Source organism: Perognathus longimembris, chromosome 16, assembly GCF_023159225.1.
Source record: "Perognathus longimembris pacificus isolate PPM17 chromosome 16, ASM2315922v1, whole genome shotgun sequence".
Classification (NCBI taxonomy): domain Eukaryota; kingdom Metazoa; phylum Chordata; class Mammalia; order Rodentia; family Heteromyidae; genus Perognathus; species Perognathus longimembris.
This window is the reverse complement of record NC_063176.1, coordinates 197535-219749: the sequence shown is the minus strand read 5'-3', so window position 1 is coordinate 219749 and position 22215 is coordinate 197535. Positions and strand designations below refer to the sequence as shown.

The following is a 22215-nucleotide window of genomic DNA, read 5'->3' as shown; positions in this document are numbered from 1 at the left end:
CAAAATCAGTGAGCTAAAAAGTAACATTATCTATGGGGCTGGGAATATGGCCTAGTGGCTAGAGTGCTTGCTTCGTATATATGAAGCCCTGGGTTCGATTCCCCAGCACCACATATATAGAAAACGGCTAGAACTGGCGCCGTGGCTCAAGTGGCAAAGTGCTAGCCTTGAGCAAGAAGCTGGAGACAGTGCATAGGCCCTGAGTCCTAAGGCCCAGGACTGGCAAAAAAAAAAAAAAATTAAAAAAAGTAACATCTAGACACATAAATGGGAGCCTGCTCTCAACAGTCCCATTAAGAACAAGCCCAAACCCATTGACAAAATGCCTGAAAAGGGGAAATTCTTATGCTTAAAACACCCCTCAGTCACATTCAGATCATTTGTTTTATTTTTCATTAAGCATATTCTTAGGCTTTTTATTTTCCTTAGTTGAGAGAGTAATGCCCAAGCAATCAGGGAACCATACCTCTTCACAAGCAGAAATGAAGTTATTTACCGACACAAAGGTTAAGGACAACTCTTTATTGCTACCAGAGGCTTTTATCATCAGTACATGGTCTGACTGCAACACCTTCTTCAGACTGCAAAAGGAGCTCAGGACCCAGAAGTCATGAAGAGAAACTTCGGTAGGTTGGGAGGCAAGGGGAATAACTTTTATCAAGAAAATCTTAATCGTTAACATAAAACTAAGGTACTGAATTCAGTTATTATGTGTTACAGACTCAAATTCTAGAGCTGCCCCACAGACAGTCTCTCCTACTGATTACAGATGAGTGAAAACATCAGTTACAAAAAATCTAATTATACGTTACATACATGTTTCTTTGGTGTGCACCTGGATATATTAACTTTATCATGAATTATTTTATACAAATGTCAAAAATGCTGTAAACAAACCTAAATATCCTAATTATACACTATTTTAAAGCTTTGAAATAAAAATGAAACAATAATTTTGTTTTTAACTCAAAAGAAAATCAACTTGGTAATAATGAGAACTCTGCTGTTATCACCTCTGATTCAAATGGGCCAATACTAAAGTACCCTTTTCAGACAAACTGGAACTTGAATTGGATTATAAACATGGTTGTCATACTAAATGTATTAAATTGCTAAAAAAAAATTTCAGGAGTTACCTATTCAGTGGAAATCAGTATACAGAGCAACATGCATAAAGTTCATTCATATTCAGTGGGGAAACAAGCAAAAGCAACAGAAAATTAAATCAGGGTTGTGAGAGCAAGGGTTAATAGCTAGAAATTTTGGAGCTTTTCAAGCATCAAGTATGAAATTTTTTGACATGGGGCAAGAGTGGAACTGATACACTACAAACTTTTCTACTTCTTAAAAATACTTTGAATCTTTTGAGGCTATATATAAATTAAATAACCAATTGTAAGTAGCCGCCAAATGAAAAAGGGCTTTTGTTTCATTGTGGGGTTTTTTTTTTTTTTGGCTGGCTCACTTCAAAACAGCCTGTACTGTACAGCCTTTCCTGGTTTGGTATGTTTTCATTCCAGAGTAGTCAACCTTAGTTTGCCCTGGCAGGTTAACTAACACTTGGGTGAAAACTACATGACAGAAACAGGCTGCAGAGGAGGACAAGGGGAAGTATGTCCCTCTTGTCTTGACAAATCAGTGCCACACACAGAACCCACATTTTCTGAAGCATTCTCTTCATTATAGAGCCGTTTAATTCCATCATAGAATTCATCCACTTCCATTTCCTCTACTTTGCGTTTAGCAGAGGTGTGCTTACACCCGCTGGCAGCTGGGACATGATGACAGAAGGCTGCTGAACCTCTGACTGGCACTTCTGGCTTGCTGTTGTCCTTGGAGGAATCTGGGCCTGAGACAGAGGAGGGATGTAATCGGAACACTCCTTTGTCAGAGGTCACCAGGGTGTGCTTGAGGGGACGGTAGACATAAACGGAATTTAGAGGCAGGGAAGACTGCAGAGTAGAAAGATGATGTGCCACTAGCTCCCGACAGTGAATCAACTGGGAGCTATCCATCTAGGCCAAGGGAAAAAAACACAACAGTGACCTAAGTAACATAAACCATGGAACACAGGCTATTACCCTTGTCAGCTACCTTTCTATTTTGTGTCCTCTGCCCCTCGCTCCTCGGCTGCCTTTCTTTCCCCACATTCTACCTTACATTTGTTCATCTAGCCTACCTATCATCATCCTTAATTATGTTCAAATCTATATTTTTATGGAGAACTCTGTATTTGATTATATATTTGAAATGGTATCCTGGACATTTGTATCAGAGCAGAAACTTCTCTTTTTCATTGCTATGTAACCTACGTGTATGTATCTTTGAGCCTATTACTGTTTCGAAGACCCTTTACGCTACCCTTTTGGCCTCTTTTAACTTCTTTTTTTTTTTTTTTGCCAGTCCTAGGCTGTGAACTCAGGGCCTGAGCACTGTCCCTGGCTTTTTTTTTGCTCAAGGCTAGCACTCTGCCACTTGAGCCACAGTGCCACTTCTGGCCATTTTCTGTATATGTGGTGCTGGGGAATTGAACCCAGGGCCTCATGTATACGAGGCAAGCACTCTTGCCACTAGGCCACATTCCCAGCCCCTCTTTTAACTTCTTAATTAAGAAGTAGGACAAACAAGGTTCATTAAGAATTTAAGGAAAATGCCAGGGGAAATGATGAAAAATTAAAATCAGGATGACAGGGAAGTCTAGTTAAGAATTCCAAAACAATGTTTTAAAACAATACATGAAAACTGAACAAGTTTCATTTTTGTTGAAAACAGTAAACTTTGTTAAGAACACTAGGAATCAATGTTTTTGTTTTGAGCCCAGTAATGACAGCACTGTCAAACTAATCCACAGCATTGTATGTTTCATGTTTCCCCGTTTATCAGTTATCTTTAGCAGTATCGCAATGTCTGCCAGAAAAAAAAGTTTAACTTCACAATGTGATCCTAACCTCCTTTTCCAGCCTATTTCCTAGCATATCGTGAAACTTATGTTCTATATTCTAGATGTACAGGTCTGCTCTATTTATATACAAATCTGCTATGTTATGATGCCCTTGCTTTTATTTGCTTTTTTTTTTTTTTTTGCCAGTCCTGGGGCTTGAACTCAGGGCCTGGGCACTATCCCTGGGCTTCTTTTGCTCAAGGCTAGCACTCTACTGCATAAGCCACTCCACCACTTCTAGCCATTTCTGTTTATGTGGTACTGAGGAATCAAACCCAGGGCTTCATATATGCTAGGCAAGCCCTCTACCACTAAGCCACATTCCCAGCCCCTGCTCATTCTATTTCTACCTATTGAAACTATCTTATGCATTCCCTCCACAGCCAGCTAAATGCCTTACCTTCAGGAAGTTATAATGGTCAATAATCACTTTTTCTAGTTTTGTACATATTATAGGTGTTTTGGCCTTTTTTTTTAGGTCTTTTGAGATAAGTGTCTTATATATAGCCCAGGCTGGCCTTGAACTTGTGATCCTCCTGGCTCTATCTCCCAACTGCTCGGATTACAGGGAAGATGCCACCATACTTGGCTTCTTCTGGACATTTCTTAACCAAGTCTGGTTCATCCCTATATAAACTACCACACAGCACACTTGTTTGCAAAGGAAAATATCAAGCTCTGTAAAAAGATATTTGGTAACAAAATTAATTTATGTGTAGATATATTTATTTTAGGTTAACCAGAAAAGGATCAGTAGAAGAAAGGATAAAAGGTTGGTATTTGGTATCATGGAAATACAAATGTGAAATTGTCAAAAATATACTATATGGAAACTGTAGACATTAGTACCTACCATTTTGATCACTGATTTTCTCACCCTCTTTCAAAAACATATATTACATTGATGCTGACATTAGCTAGTATTAGAATTTTCTTCCTTAAAAGAAAAAAAATGCACAATACTTAAGAAAGCCTCACTGTCAAACTAACAACTACAGGATAGGTTTCATTATTACCCTGTAGAAGCTGACCCCTGCTAAATATCGGAAGAAAAGCAAAGGGATGGGGGCTCCTGCGAATTAGACAAGACAGAAAGAACTGGACAAGACAGAACTTAGATCATGAAAAGGCTATAGTGATAGTGTTCAAATTACTTCTCCAGAGCTCCTAGTTTGACTAATTCTTTAGCCACTAAGTAATTTGTTCTAGAAAAGTAAAAATACCACAAATATTCTAATGCCTTCATCAGTAGACAAAGTAAACATAGTCGACTCAAAAAATTATGAATTATAAGCTAGGTGGCTTACGCCTGTAATTCTAACTATTCAAGAAGCTGAGATCTGAGGATCACAGTTCAAGGCCAGCCTAGGCAGGGAAGTCCATGACTCTTATCTCCAATTAACCACTCAAGAAACTGGAAGTAGTGCTATGGCTCAAGTCAAGTAGTAGAGCACTAGCCTTGAGCAAAAAAGCTCAGGCACAGTACCCAGGACAAAAAAACACACAAACCATTCAAACTAAGCTGGGTAAAAATACTTGCTGGAATTACCTGACCTTAGGAACCTTCAGACTATTTACTTTGACTACTGCTTGACTTAAGGAGGGAGATCACCACACTAATAAGTAGATAAGATTGAGGGTGAGCTGTATCAATCAGAAAGAGGACTTACATGGCTCATGGCCATACAAGCAGAACAAGGGTAAAGTAGGGGATAAGAAGAGGAAGCGGTTTAACCATCCTAGAGTGCAAGAAAAAGCTCAAGAACTTATAAAGGGGCCTGGGTAGATGGAAAGACTAGGAGAAACAAGAGGTGGCTTACATTTCAAACCAGAAAACAACCGTAGTCTGTCCAAAAATCCAGGAGGGACATAACTATAGAGGTAGCAGAGCACAAAATACCTGTAAATGCACCCTTTCTTCAACTCACAATCATGTACAGAAGTAATATAAGCAATGGGCTGGGGATATGTGCAAGGCCCTGGGTTTGACTGCTTCATACCAAAGAATTTCCTCTAATAGCACCAGAAATCTGAACCTTACCACAGATCTATCTAATCACCAAGAACACACTGGAACACATGAATTTTAGCATTTAATAAAGCCAACAATGGGCCCAGAAAAACCAGGAGCTGTTCATTTTGGGGACCTAACAGTGGGTAGGTAATCAGCCCACACTGGTTTAAGAATAAAAGAACTGCTAAATCAAGTTCCAAAATCTCTACCAAGTTTGATGAGCTTACCTGGTTCTGTTCAGTCATTCTGATTGTGTGACAGAATGGAACAATGTTTTTTCACACTATGTATGAACATCTTATGGGAGAGAAAAGGCACTATTGAGACTGCATCCTGACATGTCTTTCCCCTGAACATACATTACAATGGAGAGCTTCACTTTGTGTTTGGGATTGTCTAAAGATACATTTTATTGGGTAGAGGGGGTTAGGAAAAGGCTTCCATTTCTAAAAGAAACTCTGGAAATCAGCGGACTCCAATCTTTATAAACTTTGTATATTAACAAATAGACACAGCCACACCCATACCTCTCTCTCTCAAGTTCTATCATTATTAAATAGTTCTATGTGATTCTAAGAAAAATCCCAAATTCACTGAACTACAACTGTAATAAAAGTTCAACAAAATGATTTCTAGAAAGATCCACTAAGGGGTAGGAATGTGGCTTAGCAGTAGAGTGTTTTGCCTAGCATGTATGAAGCCTTGGGTTCCTCAGCACCACGTAAACAGAAAAAGCCAGAAGTGGCGCTGTGGCTCAAGTAGTAGAGTGAGCAAAAGAAAGTCAGGGACAGTGCCCAAGTCCCAGGATTGGCAAAAAAAAATAATAATAATAATAATAAAGAAAAAATAAAAGAAAAGAACAAAAATCCATTAAATCTCAGGTATATGAGGAGACAAATTTCAGGAACATTTTCTTCTTCTAAAACCAGAAAAAAAATACTAAAGAGAATCAGTAGATTCCCTAGTGATCTTCAATAGGTAACAAGCTTTCCAAACTCTAGAATACCATAGTTTATAACAATCCCATTTGTGATTCAAAATTTTGTCCTTTTTTCATGACATTAATACTTTATACAGCATTTTTTTCTATGTTAGTTTGGGAACAGATGCAGATGTCAGGTCAGGATTCAGACACAGGCAATTTGTCCCAATAAATAAGACTTTCTTTTAATGTCTGTTTTCCTCACTTTCTAGTATAATGTTAGTTATTAATATTCAACTTTATTTTCTAATATACTTTAGGTAACCAAAGTAAACTTTCTATGCTACTCTTCATTTAATGAGATGCTTTCTAAGTTTCTAAAAATCCTCACTGAACAGCTAATATCTTCTATGAGTTATTTGTACTACAGGATTTAACTCAATGGAAATAAACACTAAACTATTTTCATCTAAGACATGCTGTTTAATAAAGAACAACCAGTTACACTACATAGGCAGAATATTGTTTCTCATCATCACTTGCTCAGCTCTTCTCTACTCACAAACCAGAATGTAAGTTTCTCAGAAGCTGAGAGGTATGATATACTTAAGTTCTGGTAAACTTTGACAGCTCACATTTGTAATATCATCAAATATCTTACCAGGCAATAAAGCCAAGTATTTATTTATTTTTCCTCTTTATTGTATTTTCACTAAAGAGCAAACTAGCAAGCAGGTTTTTGCTACATTTAGTTCTCTTCATATTCCAAAAATTTTTTAAGATAAAAATGTAAGTCATCCAATTAAACCAATAAATACTGTATTAAATATAAATAATGTAAATGTAAATAAATACAATCTTATGAAGGCAAAGTGGTAAATCTCTATGTACTAAGAGTACGGTTTGCAAATCTAAACCTGATTAATTCTATTAGGTGAAATAACAGAGTAAGGCTTCTCTACAGATAGTTGCTAATATACAGCACAATTATTATAACTTCACATTTGAGTAAGAATTTTCTCCACTAAATCATTATATATTACTTAGGTGGTAGATATTTTACCAACTGATAACATTTTATACCAACTTGAAAGTTACAAGCTAATCTTAGGTAATAATATTATCAGGATAAGGCCTCTTTCAGAAACAGCTTTTACCTGCCATAGTTTACTACAAATAACCTCACTTTCTAATCAACAATAAATTTATTTGTATAAAAAGTAATTTTTTATGGTCCATATTTTTAACTTCTTTGTAAGATGAATAGAAAAGCACTACATGAACCTACTGATATAGCTAGGTATTTCTTTATATAAAATGAAAATATTAAGAATCAGTTTTTTAGAATCAAGAAAATGGTAAATTTATAGGTGAGAAAAGGATGTCCTTACTATGGCCTATTTTTAAGATTGTTTGCCATTTCAAGATTAGAAATATCTGTTTAGTTTTATAATTATGTATAGTTACTCTATTCCAGTTAAGAGGAAGATTTAAAATGAAAACTATTTAATACACTGACACTCACCTGTGCTTTCTGAAGCAGTTCGATTGTAAGAGGAAGCCAATCGGGAATGAGTTTCTCCATTTCCAAACTAACCATAGCCAGTGCAAGCATAGATCCTTTGAATTGCACAAGTGGGTTGCAGGCCATACAATAAAGTAGCTGCTTGGTAAGTACTGCCAAATGTTGAGATGGGCTCAATATGGGAAAATTGAAAAGTAACTGAGGCCTAGTTGACACTGCAATAGCATGAAACTAAGAAAAAAGAAGGAAAAAAAAATCACATAAACATCAGTTAGTTTTATTTAAATGTCTAGGAAATTATGTATAGAAATGGATTCTTGCTTAATTATTGAATTTCTAAGTTCAAAATTTTAGCTTCTATTTCTATTTTTCCTTGACTTAGTTTTCCTTTTCTTAAATAAAATAAATGAGTGACCGATCTTTTTTTTAAGTTACTAAAAAAACTGAACACTCAAATAAGCAACTCAGGTGCCAGTTGACTAATGCATGTTATCCTAGCAGCTTAGAAAGTTGAGACCTGGAGGATCAAGGTTCAAAGCTAACCTGGGGAAAGGAAAATCTGAAAGACTCCATTGTCAATTAACCAGCAAAAAGCTGGGCTGGAGGCATGATTCAAGTGGTAGAGTGCCAGCTTGGAACAAGTAAGCTGAGTGAGTAGAAGTCCCTGAGTTCAAGCTCTGGAACTGGCAAAAAGGAAGAGGGAGAAGAAAGAAGAGGAAGGGGGGAATGAAAAGGAAGGGAGGCAAGAGGATGAGAAAAAGAGAACAACTGGAAGAACTTAGAAGTCTTTAAGTGTACTCACAATGTGAAGAAAATCCAATGGTGTGGCTGTATGAAGATCCCAATTCAACTTATCCAGAATAATTCTCTCCATTCTCAAAATTTCAGATGAGGAACAGCCACAGAAACTATCTCTTGCCAACACCTTCAGCACTGGAATTTTCTATCCAAAGCAAAGGCAGAGGGACAAAGTAGGAAGGAAAAAAATCCATTTTCAGTTTTTGTTTGGTAAGCAAAAGAAAATTTCAAAAAAGAAAACTAATCTTAGAAAGATTACCTCATCTTCTTCAACAGTCTTGGCAGCTAGGAAAAAACAACTGATTGCAATACAACTCAAATATTTTGGATGGGCCTAAAATTTTGAAAAGCAAAAAAAAAAACACACCACTTTAATTAGTTCAAAGACAGTTTAAATTCTTATAATTAAAAAAATATACAGAGGTGACAAGTATGCACACATTCTGTGGAATTCCTTAATTGATTCCCACACATTTCATTCTAGATCAGAGCTTTAACACTGTAATTAACCCTACTCATTTCTAAGGTAATCTACTGAAAAAATAAAATAATTCTAATGTTGAAAGTTTAACCAAAGTTATTTATCCAAAGTTAATTTCCATCTAGTAAAGGGAAACTTGATTTTCTTTTTTTGCTGATCCTGGGGCTTTCACACAGGGCCTGGGTGCTGTTCCTGAGCTTTTCTGCTTAAGGTTAATGCTCTACCACTTGAGCCACAGCTCCACTCTCTTTAGTGGTTAACTGGTGATAAGAGTCAAAGCTGCCTGGGCTAGCTTTGAACCATCATCCTCAGATCTCCATCCTGAGTAGCTAGGATTACAAGTGTGGGCCAATGCACCTGACAATACAGAAAGCTTGATTTTAAAAGGCAAGTTTTTCATATAATAATGTTGCCCAAGTTTTAAATTATGTATATGCACATGTGTTTTTAAAGCTAGTTTTATTCTCTTTACCTATTTAATAAATGATCACTAACAAACTAAGCGGCAGGAAAATTAAAGAGAATGAAAAAAATGTAACAGTAGAACTACTAGTATATTTCAAATTATTTTTAAAAAAACAAGCATATACTAGTAGAAAGTAGAAATTTTAAGAGTACACATACACACACACACACCCCTACAACCAAGAACAAAAAGGTTCTAAATTCATACAAGGTCAATTAATGGTAACAACATGTATTTCTTGCTGGAAGCCAGTAGCTCACATGTATAATCCTAGCTATTCAGGAGACTATAAGATCTGAGGAAGGCAATCAACCTGGGCAGACAAATACAAAAACTATCTCCAATTAACTAGCCAAAAATTATAAATGGAACTGTGGCTCAAGTGACAGAACACCAGTCATGACTGAAAAGGATGGGCCAGACCTCAAGGCCCTAAGTATATGTATTCATACACACACATATACACACACACATACACATACACATACACTATATATATATTTTTTTCTTGGGTTTGATATGCTTATAGGTGACTTAAATTTGCCTGTGTTCTTATCTATAAGGCAGGATTATTTTCAATGAGTCTGTCAGAGCAGCATGAGATGAGGAACAAATGAGGAATAGCTATCAGAAAAGCACCAAAATCTACTTTTCAGTAACACAAATCTACTAACATAGGTAAGTTGGTACCCCTTGTGTATCACTAAGGTAAGAAAAGTACGTCATAGTGATGTTTGTCTGCTAGGATTGAGGCTTCATTAACTATGCAGCCCCTTTATAGTTTAAGTGCCTGTATTAAGCTACAGGTTAGACTCTTTAAACACAGATTAACCATATGTAGGTAAGATTTTGATATTAATAAATGATAGGATCCAATTAGTAAAGAATATGAAAAATAAGGTTGTATTTGGCAAAATGCTTCAACTGTATTTAAAATATTTAATAAGCACAGGATGAATTTTATAATAAATTCACAATAATAATTGTTGGAAAATACATAACCCAAAAAAGAAACTTAAATTCATCTTCTTATAGAATTATCTGTGAAAGGGAGACTGGTTTTGTATTTTAATATACAGTATACAGAAAGAGGGGAGGTTTGTTGCTAAGATAAAAGTAGGTATTTCAGGCAAGGCTCAAGGTTGTAGAGTGCCAGATAATAAGCGAGAGCAAGTGTTAGATACCAAGTTCAAGTCCTGCTTTCGGGCAGAAAAAGAAAAAAAGAAGGCAGGCAGGCATTTTCAGATACTCCATATTTGGGCATTATAAATTAAGGGCTCTTTTTTTTAAAACCTCTTAAGATTAGAAGTTTGAAGGCATATACTTTTCTATTTGACTCAATGTCCAGCTCTAGTACACTAAAATGTTAGAAGATAACTAAATACCATCAGTATTATATACTATCAATGTTATATGGTTTGTACTGCAATCAAGAGGAAAAAATGTCCTAGGTTATGAGTACTTGCATCAAAAAGGAAGTTAAAGAGGACAAGCAATGCTTCAAGAATTTAAAACAACAGCAGAAGACACTATGTTTTCATATGGGTGCACATTTACTATGAATCTTAGTTCAACATATCAATCTTTAAACAAGAAGTTATTTATGTTCAAGTCTATCTTAAATACTTACCTTTACAGTAGCTAAAAATCTGTCTAAAAGACTGCTAGCCAGAGCAAATGTTTCTGGGTAAAGGTTGAACTGGTACTTGAGCTTAGCCAGCCACTGAATTACTTCATCTCTCTGGGATGGAGAAACATTCTATAAAAGGAGTAATAAAAAATCAAATGTTGCATCGAGAGTTTATTTAGAATTTGCTCACTAAAAAGTTAGTACATACATTGGAGGCTGGTGGCTCATGCCTGTAATCCTAGCTACTCAGAAGGCTAAGATTTGGGCATTGGGGTTTGAAGCCAGCCCAGGTGGTAAAGACTATGAGACTCTTATCTCCAGTTAACCACCAAAAAGCAGAAAATAGAGCTGTAGCTCAAGTGATACAGTGCTAGCCTTGGGCACAAAGGTTCAAGGACAGCGCCCAGGCTCTGAGTTCAAGACCCAGGATCAGCACCAAAAAAAAAAAAAAAAAAAAAAGACTTCAAATCAAACGACTTAGATGAAATTGAAACTTTATGTATTGGTTATTACATTTAATATCAATACTCAATAGTCTTTTCTTCTTAATTTAAATAAAACTACTACCAACTGACAATTTCATAATTCTCTCAACTCCTGAAAATAAAATATAACATAAGAAATAGCCACTAATTTATCTCAGAAAATGTAAATGAAGTACGATAACAGAATGATAGCCACAGTAACAAAAAATGACAGGGACAACAAACCATACAGTTAAAGATAATGAAAAAATACTGAAGGAGAAAGTGACCTTAACTAATTACTTAGGATTGCCAGAAACACAAAATATGATTATTTTAATTTTCCTACATACTTTTAAGCTGCTTAATTTTTAGAAGGTATATCACCCTTTAATACAATGATTTATACATGTTTACTCCTGAATTTCATCATTAGTAAGCAACTAGTAATAATGTAAGTGACTACTGCTTTGTGTTTTTTAGTGAAAAAGTATTTTCAATAAGGTAAAGCTCTAAAATAACTGAAGGACTGTAATCTTTATATCATTGCAATCTTGTAATCTTTATATCATTTAATCATTGTAATCTTTATATCATTTCTGATGAATCTTTTAAAAATATCTTGCTTCTTCTTTAGAAAGTATAGTAATCACAGCTCAAGCCTTTTTCCTAATCATTAGTAACTTAATGAAATTAATTCCTTTATCAAGATGTAATAACAAGCCAGACACAGGTGGCTCACACCTGTAATCCTAGCTATTCAATGTAGAAAACTATCTAAAAAATAACTAAAGCGTAAAGATGCCAGTGACTTACTCACGCAATCCTAGCTACTCAAAAGGTTGAAATCTAGAAGATTATGGTTCAAGGCCAGTCAGGGAGGAAATTTCACTAAATTCTATTTCCAAAATAACCAGCAAAAAAGAAGGAGTGGAGATGTGGCTCAATTAGTAGAATGCTAGGATAGAAACAGAAAGAAAGTACAATGCCTTGAGTTCAAAATGCAATATTGCCGAAAAATAAAGATAAATAAATGCAGTTCAAAAAGGCTGAGGCATAACTCAAATAGTAGAACACCTGCCTATCAAAGGTAAGGCTTTAATTTAAACCACAGTAACTCCCTCAAAAGGGGAAAAAACATACCAGATTCAGCATGGTTAAACACAGTCTGCTACATTTCTATTCCTCTCTCTTTCTCTCTCTCTCTCTCTTTCACACACACACGTTATTTCCTCTATACTGTTAGTCTCTTCATTAAAACAATAGTAGCCTATGCTTAACCATGTTATTTTTTTTATTTAAACAGTTTATGGTAAGGTTTTATCTTTGTAAATCAAAAGCACAAAATAAATTTAGACACTTTCAGTGTCATTGACTAGTTTTTAATTTTTACCCATTCATATAACAAATTAATCCTGAATCCTAAATTTCAAAATACTATTACACAAAAGAATTTCTCTACATTGCAAGTACCAAAAACATGGTAGGCTACCTGGATCAATTATAAAGAAATGATCATCACTATTCATTTAATGAATGTTTGAGTATGTGCCAAGACATAAAAATTATATTACCTCAAGAAAACTTACAGTCGAAATCACAATATTGTATGTTTTCATAAAATCAGTATAAAATTCTGTGTGGGAGCACAAAGGAATGATAGGTGTATAATATTCCTGACTGACCACACTGCTCAACTTGGACTCACAATAGAGAACCGCAAGAATGATCTCAAAAGTTTGGATAGGGGGCTGGGGATATGGCCTAGTGGCAACAGTGCTTGCCTCATATACATGAGGCCCCGGGTTCGATTCCCCAGCACCACATATACAGAAAATGGCCAGAAGTGGCGCTGTGGTTCAAGTGGCAGAGTGCTAGCCTTGAGCAAGAAGAAGCCACGGACAGTGCTCAGGCCCTGAGTCCAAGCCCCAGGACTGGCCAAAAAAAAAAAAAAAAAAAGTTTGGATAGGGAAAAGGATGGAAGAGCAACTAAAGAAGCATAAAAGAAGCTTCAGAGTATCTACTTCCTCCATTTTTATGAGCATCTAAAGAATAGAAATATGGAATAATAGTAGAAAGGAAAGACTAATCCTGCCCCAATAGTAGATTCAGAATTAAACTACTCTGGCTGTCACTCTGGCAAGCAGCTCAAGCTCCCTAGCTTTTTATATCTCTAACCCTACCTTCTCTCCTGTCATGACCAGACCAAGCCCACTCAAATCTTATAGGTATTAAGTAAAACTTCCACTTGGCATTACAAGTTCTTAAGAAGTGAAATGCTCTTTGATAGTGTCCTCTTCTCTTGTTATTTACTAATATTCTTAAACTACTTACAAAAATAGGCTAGGTTAAATATCACCTTCAAAGACCATGTTGTAAATGTTTATTATTGTTGGTTACATGCTGATTCAAGGAGATTGAAGAAAGTAAGTTTCTAAAAACAGCTACTTAGAGGGATAAAAAATAACAGGGGGTGAATTTGATCAAAGTACATTATATGCATATATGGGAACATTGCATGAAGTCCCTTTGTACAATATATGCTAATTAAAGTTAAAAAATTGGACATAAAAAAATAGAAGCAGCTGTTGAAAGGCATTGAGGCTCACTACACAAAAAGGCACAAATTAGGGATTTTTTTTCTATCATTGTCTGCCTAGAATTTTAAATATTCTAGGGCCTAGAATATGTTAAAATATGCAAACAACATTTAAATCTAAAAGAAAAATAATCTTACAAGCCCATGAAAATATAAACATGAAATACAAAGCATGAAAAGAGATTATCCCAGGCAAAGGTTCAAATCATAAGTATTACTCACTAGCATGTCTTAAGCAAATGAGACTACTACTTATTTTAGACCATTAATTGACATATTAAATAATAGCACATAGAAATGTTCCTTTTACAGAAGATACTCATTCAGGTAATCTTCAATTTGCAAATGACAAATAAGTAATTTATTTCTACAGCTTGTGAGAAAGGAATGGGTAGAATTAAAATACAGAAGGAACTTAGATATTTGTCATTCATTCACTCATTTCTTGGCCATATTTCTATATTAAGCAAACACCATGTTAGGTACAAGGAATGAAAAGCTGTATGTCTTATATAATAAAATTGTGGTGAATATAACTGTAGTTACTTTTAAAAACTGTAATATTATGGGAAGTATAAGAATGTTTAGAAGGCATAGTTACTTAAGTTATGTAACTGCAATCCCTCTGTACATCACCTTTATAATCACAATGAAAAAATAAAAAAAGAATACAGCCAATGGTAATTGGAGTTCAGCTGACTATGTTCCAAGAGGCTTCCAACATTGGCATTACCTTAGTAGTGTACTTCAATTTATTGTAAATACTGAGAAAATGAAGATTAATTTTGGGTTCAATGAAAATGGTATTAAGATGTTCTGCCCCTATGGCTAATTATGTATTCTGGAAATAAAGGCAGCTTATTACTGTTAGTATTAGTGGATGAGAAGAATGACAGGCCATAACTCTCTTATAGCTGTAAATGAGACAAAAAAAGCAAAACAAACAAGCAAGCAAACGAATGTTTCAGAAAAAACGAATGTTTCAGAAAAAATAAAATAAAAAAAGTTTCTCAAATAAAGAATAGAGCATGTCTTTAATGGGACCTATTTTCCAATGCAGTGTCAAAAAACTATTATATATGCACAATATACATATTTCTAATAAAACTCATCTGAAGAGAGAAATCATTACCTGATTTGTAGGCATTTTAGGCACATTCACCTTCCACATCTGGGCTTCCCTAGAGATTGCCTTTTCCAATAGGAAAGACAATCTCTGATGTTCTAATGGTCCTGGAAGCTTCATGATATCCAATGGAGCTGTCTGCCACCCAGCCTGATGTAGCTACCTATAAAACCAAATACAAATAATGCTCATTACTTAATTATAGAATACGTGTAACATCACACACACACACGTATGCATTGGTACTTAATTAATTCATAAAAGAATGTTATGAGGTAATATAGGATTTTATAGCACTTTAAAATGCAATAATCAGTTATTCAAAACATTCTCACCTTAAATTTAAAATTCAGTTACAAAGAGAATGAAAACAATGTCATATAATTAACAGAACCTTATCAAAATGGTAATATCAACAAAAGTTAAAGTGACTGGATTTTTATACTAGACATTCTTAGTTATCACAAACATTATTCCTAAAAAAAGCTAAAATGGACTGCTCATTTTTTCTACATTGAATTTATATTTACATAAAATAATAGTTCAACAAACACTGTGATAAAATTAGGCTAAGAGAGTAAGGGGACGTAAGTATGGCTTTAGGGGAAGGTAAGATAAGAATCTTATCTCTGTTCCCTAGTGGGTAATCAAGGAAATAAAAACTAAAAAGAAAATAATAAAGTAGAGAATATTAAAAGAAAAAAATTCACGAAACCAAAAGCTGGTATTTAGAAAGATCAAAACTAGCAAACTTAGTCTAAGAAAAAAATTAGAAAAGGTAAATTATTAAAGTCAGAAATAAAAAGATTACTACCTATCTTAATTGTAAAAAATTTTACAAAAAATTATGAGCAAATCACACAATTTAAGACAAAAATGAATAAATTCCTAAAACCAGACCTACCAAAACTGTCTTAAAAGCCACAGACAAAAGCCAGACAGTACTGCTCACATGTGTAACCCTAGCTTCTCAGAACGCTGAGATCTGAGGATCTCGGTTAAAAACCTTCTGGGGCAGGAAAGTTTATAATTGTTTTCTCCAATTAAGTACCAAAAAGCTGGAAGTGGAGCTGTGGCTCAAGCAGTAGAGCACTAGCCCTAAGCAAAAAAGCTCAGGAATAATGTCTGCCCTGAGTTCAAGCCCCAGGACTGGCAAAAAAAAAAAAAAGCAAAGCAAAGCTGGGGGAGGGTTGGACTATTAAACCTACACCCCATAATGCACAAGGCTGTACTGCTTAACTATACTAAACAATTACAAAAAACTGCTACAAGTCTTCCTACACTATTTCAAAAAACAAAAAAGGAAATCATCCCAATTCATTTTACAAAACCAGTGACTACTCTATCAAACCAGAAAAACAGCACTAGAAAAGGGCATTAATCAACAAGATAGTAGCAAACAGAATTCAGGACTATGTAACTATAAGCAAGTGAGGTTTTTTTGGTTGTTTTCTGCTCCCCCCCCCCCCACCCTGGGGCTTGAACTCAGGGCCTGAGCATTGTCCCTGGCTTCTTTTTGCTCAAGGCTAACACTCTACCACTTGAGCCACAGCACCACTTCCATATATGTGGTACTGAGGAATCGAACTGCAAAACACTCTACCGCTAGACCACATTCCCAGCCCACCAAGTGAGTTTTGTCCCAAGAATGTAAAGATTGATTTCATAATCAGAAAACAATTAATGTAATACACCATATTGACAGGAATAAAATTCTTTGTTCAAACTAGGAAAAATGTAACAAAGGAAAGGAAAAAGTTCTGATTTCCTTAAATAATAAACAGAGCTATGAGTAGTAGTATATGTCTGTAATTCTGCACATAGGAGGCAGAAGCAAGATGAATTTCAGTTGGCAGGCCAGGTACTGGTGGCTTAAGCCTATAATCCTACCTAAGCTTAGATCTAAAGATATAGGTTTGAAGCCAGCCATGGCAGGAAAGTCCATGAGACTCTTAGCTCCAAAATACTACTAAGAAAAGGCTGGAATTGGAGCTGTGGCTCAATGGTAGAGCACTAGCATTGAGCCAAAGAACCTCAGGGACAATGTCCAGGTCCTAAGTTCAAGCTCCAGGATCCCCGCACCTCCAACCCACAAAAAATTCCAGCTGGTGTCAACATGGGCTGTATGGCAGGATCATCTTGAAAGAAGAAAAAAAAAGATTAACAGGAGATATTCTACATTAAATGAGGATGTCAAAATAAAAGTGCAATACCTACTCTGGACTGTATCCTATACTGGAGAGAAATACATTTATCATGGTCACAGATCAAATGATATAAATGGACAATAGCTTACATAAAACTAAATGTATCAATGCAAAATTTACTAAAACAGAAAATTTTACTGATTCTTTTTTTTTTTTTTTCCAATTCTGGGGCTTGGACATAGGGCCTGAACACTACCCCTGGCTTCTTTTTGCTCAAGGGTAACACTCTACCTCTTGAACTACAGCATCACTTCTGGCTTTTTCTGTTTATGTGGTGCTAAGGAATCAAACCCAGGGCTTCATGCATGCTAGGCAAGCACTCTACCACTAAGCCACATTCTCCCCTGTGACTCTCTTAAGAAAATATTCCTACTGTCAGGAACTTTGTTTCCGTAATTTTAGGAATACTCATAATGTACTAGACATATCTAGAGAGAAATGTTAATAATGCTAATATATGTAAATGTTTTAGTATTTTTAATACTTTTTTCCCCAGACCTGGGGATTGAACATAGGGTCTGAGCACTGTCCCTGGCTTCCTTTTGCTCAAGGCTAGCACAATACCACTTGAGCCACAGTGCCACTTCTGGCTTATTCTACTTACGTGGTTCTGAGGAATCAAACCCATGGCTTCATGCATGCTAGGCAAGCACTCTACTGCTAAGCCACATTTAATACTCTTTTATAAGGAAACTGACATGGAGATCACAGTGGTTTCAGTATTTACTGACAATGTACAGCCTATTTCTTAACATTGTAATTTACATTTTAAATTTAGATGAATGAATTTTTCTAAGAAATAAAATACAAAATCATAAAATTTTACTTTTCTCCTCGCCACTGGGTCTCATTCTGAGCCCAGGTTGGCCTCAAACTTGTGAGCCTCCAAGACAATTTTTACTAACTTTATAGCTATCTCGTTAATGTATGCTCAGTCACATGCAGAATTCTGAATGCTTAATTTCTAAAACAATAGAACTACGAATACTTGCATATACATAATGAGGTGGATGGGATCTCAGTCTGAAAAAGGAATTCATTTCTATCCATTTTATACACATAGCCTAAAGGTAATTTCATACAATTTTTCAGTAATTTTGAATGTGAAATGCTTCAGGGTGTGGAATCTTCCACTGTGGCTGGACACCAGTGTTTAAAAAATCTTTTGCTCTCAGAACATCTCATAATTTCAGGTTAGGGATGGCTCAACTTGAATTTTGGTTGGCATACTTCACACAGATTAACTTCAAAATGGTCTTACATTTCTCCTCCCACTTTCTCAACTATTGTTTCTGCTAATTATTTTCCATGATTATCAAGAGCTTCATTTCTGAATTAACAGTTTTAAAATGTTTATTTTGGGGTGGCACAAACCTTATTACCAGTATACATACAGGGCTTCCTGCTCTTCTGAATAAAACTTACATTACATTATTGTATTTATGATGATTAAAATGCCAACTTTATTAACAATCCTATACTGATGTTGATTTCTGGATCTTAGTTCTTCCTCTGAAGAGAGATTTATTAATGTGGACTATAAGAACCTCCTTCACTTTATCTACCAACGGTAATCAATTACTGGCAATTCATCTAAAAAATGTTTATTTACAATTCCCACACACTGATCATCTCTAACTTGAAATGTCCATACATTCCTTCCAAAAATTGCTACCAGTGTGAATAGTACTGTCTTCTGGAATTGTGCAGTTGCCCCCTGACTTCCTGAATCTGTATTTGGACATAATTTTACTTTGGCATTTGATTGTTCTGTGATGATCACTTGTAAACCTGTCTCATACTTGAGGTGAGTATCTTGATGACTAACACTGAATTTGCAGAGTTTAGCACCATGCCAAACCCCTAAATCCATTTTTAAAGATGAATAAGCCTGAATAAGATGAATATTACACGATCAGTACAAACCATGAGCACTCACAGCTTCCAATCTTGACCAAGATGAGATCCACTCTAACCTACTAAGATGTTACACTACCACATATTCATCTATAACTGCAGATCATGTCTACTATACCTTCCTGGTCAGTACATGCTGATTCTATTAGTCTGTCAGTATTAAGAACCCAGTATTAAGAAATTTCCAAGAAGATCAGAATCTCTCTTCCCTCTGGTTTCAGATTAATCTCCATTCTTCCCTAATGTGTTTGTCCATTCCTTTCTGTTCATCTGACACAAATGACCTGCAAATAACACAACTGTTAATACAAATTAAGACTCAGGACACAAGCCATATGGGCATTAAAAGCCAGACGATTATCTGAAGGGATACTTAGTTAAGGTTGTGGAGGCTAAGCTCCTCTCCTATGAGGCAGGTACCATCTGCATCCTAGAGTCCTCCTGGTGATGAAATGAGTAGCAAACACTAAGGACAGGTGCCTTGCAAAGTATAAGCCTCAAGTGTGCTGCCCAAATGTCGAGTGGTTTTGTTCCTTCACTGTCAGAATAAAATCGAAACTTTTTACCTGGACATTCAAAGATCTTCGTCAATCCTTCCTTACCTACCGACAGATACCTGTCATTAGTTTGCCACAATCCTTAACTTCTGTCAAAATGGTCAGCAACGGACCCCCTAAGACTCGGAGGCGTTTGACGCCGCTTTCAAGGTGTAGCATTTTAATCTTGTCCCTTGGGATGCAACTCAATTCTCACCTCCTCTGGTTCCACCCACTCACCGATCCTGGGTTAAACACCAGCCCCCTCCCCCCGGGCAATTTCCGAAGCTCTAGCGGCTCGCCCCGGGGGCTTGGTATTCACGCCGCGGGGCGCTGTAAGTTATTTTCCCGAAGGATCCGTGGGGTCCGAGGGTAGAGGTGTGACCCCTTCTTTGTGCAATACAGGGTCAAGAAGCCCAGAACACGCACCTGAGTGGACGTGCTGCTGTCACACACACACAAAAAGTTACTCGCTGACCAAAAAAAGCCGCCCATTTTCAAACCCGACAGGTGCTGGATGGCTCCGCCGGAGAAAGAAGGGGAGCCGCACCAGTCCCCCCCCCCCCCGGGGGGCGGGCCTCGGCGGGGAGCGCGCGCCTCCGGCTCTTCCCCCGGGCGGCGCGCGCGCGGGCGCCCCGCGCCGGGACGCTCGAGCCCCTCACCCCCACCCCCACCCGCGTCCCTCACCTTCTCCTCCTCTTCCTCCTCCTCCTCCTCCCCGGCAGAGCTGTAGGCTTCGCAGTGGTGACGCGGGGTCATCCGGGGGCCCGTTACCACTTCATCCCCTGGGGCTCGCGGCGGCAGGGCGCGCGGGACGAGGGCCGGGCCGATGAGGAGGGACCAGAGGGGGACCGGGCCCGGGGTGGGGCGCAGGCGTTCGAGCGGGACGCACGGCCGCGGCCGTAGGTCAGTCAGCGAATTAGTTCCATGATGACCTCGGACCCGAGGCCGCCGCCGCCGCCGTCACCGCCGTCACCGCCGGTCCTGCTCCTCCGACCGCCGCCGCTGGTGCCCGGGTGAGGAGGGGGCTCCCACTCGCCATAGGGCGGCGGGGGCCGGGGAGAGGCGGGGGAGGAGGCCGGCTCTGCCCCTGCCCGGGGGAAGCGGCTTCGAGGGGAAATGGTGAAAGGGGGAAGGGAGAAAAAAAAAAAAAAGAAAAGAAAAGGAGGGGGGGGAGGAAATAAGAAAAAGCGAGACCGAGGCGCTGCCGCGTCCGCTCGCGGGGAAGGCAGGGGAGGGAGGGGAGGAGCCAGAAGTGCCGGCTCCCAGGCTCCGCCCTCGCGGAGGGATTCGCTGGCTTCTGCGGCTCTTGTAAACAACGCTGCACTAGCTTCCCTCCCCCTCCTCGCCTTTTCCCTTCTTCGCTGCCTTTTCTTCCAACGAACGTATAGAGAAGACTGGGGGGGAGCGGGAAAGTTAGACAGCTGAAGTCGTTGGCATGAGAGTAGAAGGAGGCCAAGACCTTTTCTTTGGGTCAAGATTAGTCGAGATGCGGGGACTCGTTTTCCTCGGCAGCGGAAGAGCCTCTTGCCAGTCGCACGGTGACGTAAGCGCCCTCGGTGCTGGCTGAAGAGGCGTGCTGAGGCCGGAGAGTGCGCTGCGCATGCGCCCCTGGAAGAAAGAAGCGGCTGGCTGAGCGTTCGCGCGGGGGGCGGGGAAGGTTCGGCTGGGTCCTTTACCCCACCTGGAGCCCCTGACGTTTCCCACCGTCACTTGTCTTTACAGCTTCTAGCCGCGTTTATAACCGGGGGGCCAGGTGATCTGTTAAGAAAAAAAAAGGTTTTCTTACCACTAACGAGTAAATGGATTTACCCTCCCCCTGCCCCCTGTAACATTGTGTGGGTGGAGGGATTCGAGAGTGCTTCAGAAATCGGAAAGGGAGGGAGGGGATCGCGTCCTCCCGGGGGCTCCGAGCTACGTCGAGACGGAGCCGCGCCGGGGGCGGCCGGGGGCGGCCGGGGGCGGCCGGGGCCGGCCTCGGGTGCGCCCCGAGACCTCGCCCCCGTGAGCCAGCGCGTCCGGAATATTGGAGGGTTTATTACCAGCCAGGTCCTGAGGAGCAACACGTGGTGACACACACCGGCGTCGCTTGGCCCGCTTCTCCGAAGGTCACGTTGGGTAACTTTTAATCGCTTGAATGGTGAAAAGGGCACGTAGCCCGGATAGAAAAAAATGCAGTAAAAAGCATTCGGAAACGGATAGGTGTCTTAACAGAACGCTTTAGTGGAGGAAAACCCAGCGTTTATGGGAGCGGTCTCCTGGGTGCCTCCTTTACTAGTGAGAAAGAAGCACAAACACGCCGCGGCTGGGTTGATGCTGGCTGCCAGACTAACCGCGGCAAGTAACGGGGACCCGCGGCCGCCCCTGCCTTCCGAGGAGCGTTGACCGTCCAGCCCCGCGGGGGCTGCCCGCTGAGCCCGTGCTAGTTAGTTAGTGGGGGGGGGGCTGCCCGCTGAGCCCGTGCTAGTTAGTTAGTGGGGGGGGGGCTGCCCGCTGAGCCCGTGCTAGTTAGTGAGGGGGGGGGCTGCCCGCTGAGCCCGTGCTAGTTAGTTAGTGGGGGGGGCTGCCCGCTGAGCCCGTGCTAGTTAG

The 22215-nt window shown here is 38.8% G+C and overlaps 1 protein-coding gene across 1 annotated transcript; it reads right to left on the bottom strand.

Annotated features, from left to right (window-relative positions):
- Positions 1–1455: 1455 nt before the first annotated feature.
- Ccni (cyclin I) lies at positions 1456–20875 on the bottom strand. Its single transcript, XM_048364282.1, has 7 exons — positions 20316–20875; positions 14973–15130; positions 10778–10906; positions 8460–8534; positions 8205–8345; positions 7403–7633; positions 1456–2015 (listed from the first exon to the last, which is right to left on the bottom strand). Exons 2-7 carry the CDS (start codon positions 15084–15086, stop codon positions 1572–1574), a joined length of 1134 nt encoding a protein of 377 aa, XP_048220239.1. The 5' UTR covers positions 15087–15130; positions 20316–20875; the 3' UTR covers positions 1456–1571.
- Positions 20876–22215: the final 1340 nt, after the last annotated feature.

Bases quoted from the DNA above. Each gene is read 5' to 3' on its own strand.
- Ccni (XM_048364282.1), bottom strand. From the start codon at position 15,086: ATGAAGCTTCCAGGACCATTAGAACATCAGAGATTGTCTTTCCTATTG. The intron at 10,907-14,972 runs GTAATGATTTCT...CTCCTTTTATAG, and splicing joins CTAAAATGCCTACAAATCAG to AATGTTTCTCCATCCCAGAG. The intron at 8,346-8,459 runs GTAATCTTTCTA...TGCTTTGGATAG, and splicing joins AGACTGTTGAAGAAGATGAG to AAAATTCCAGTGCTGAAGGT.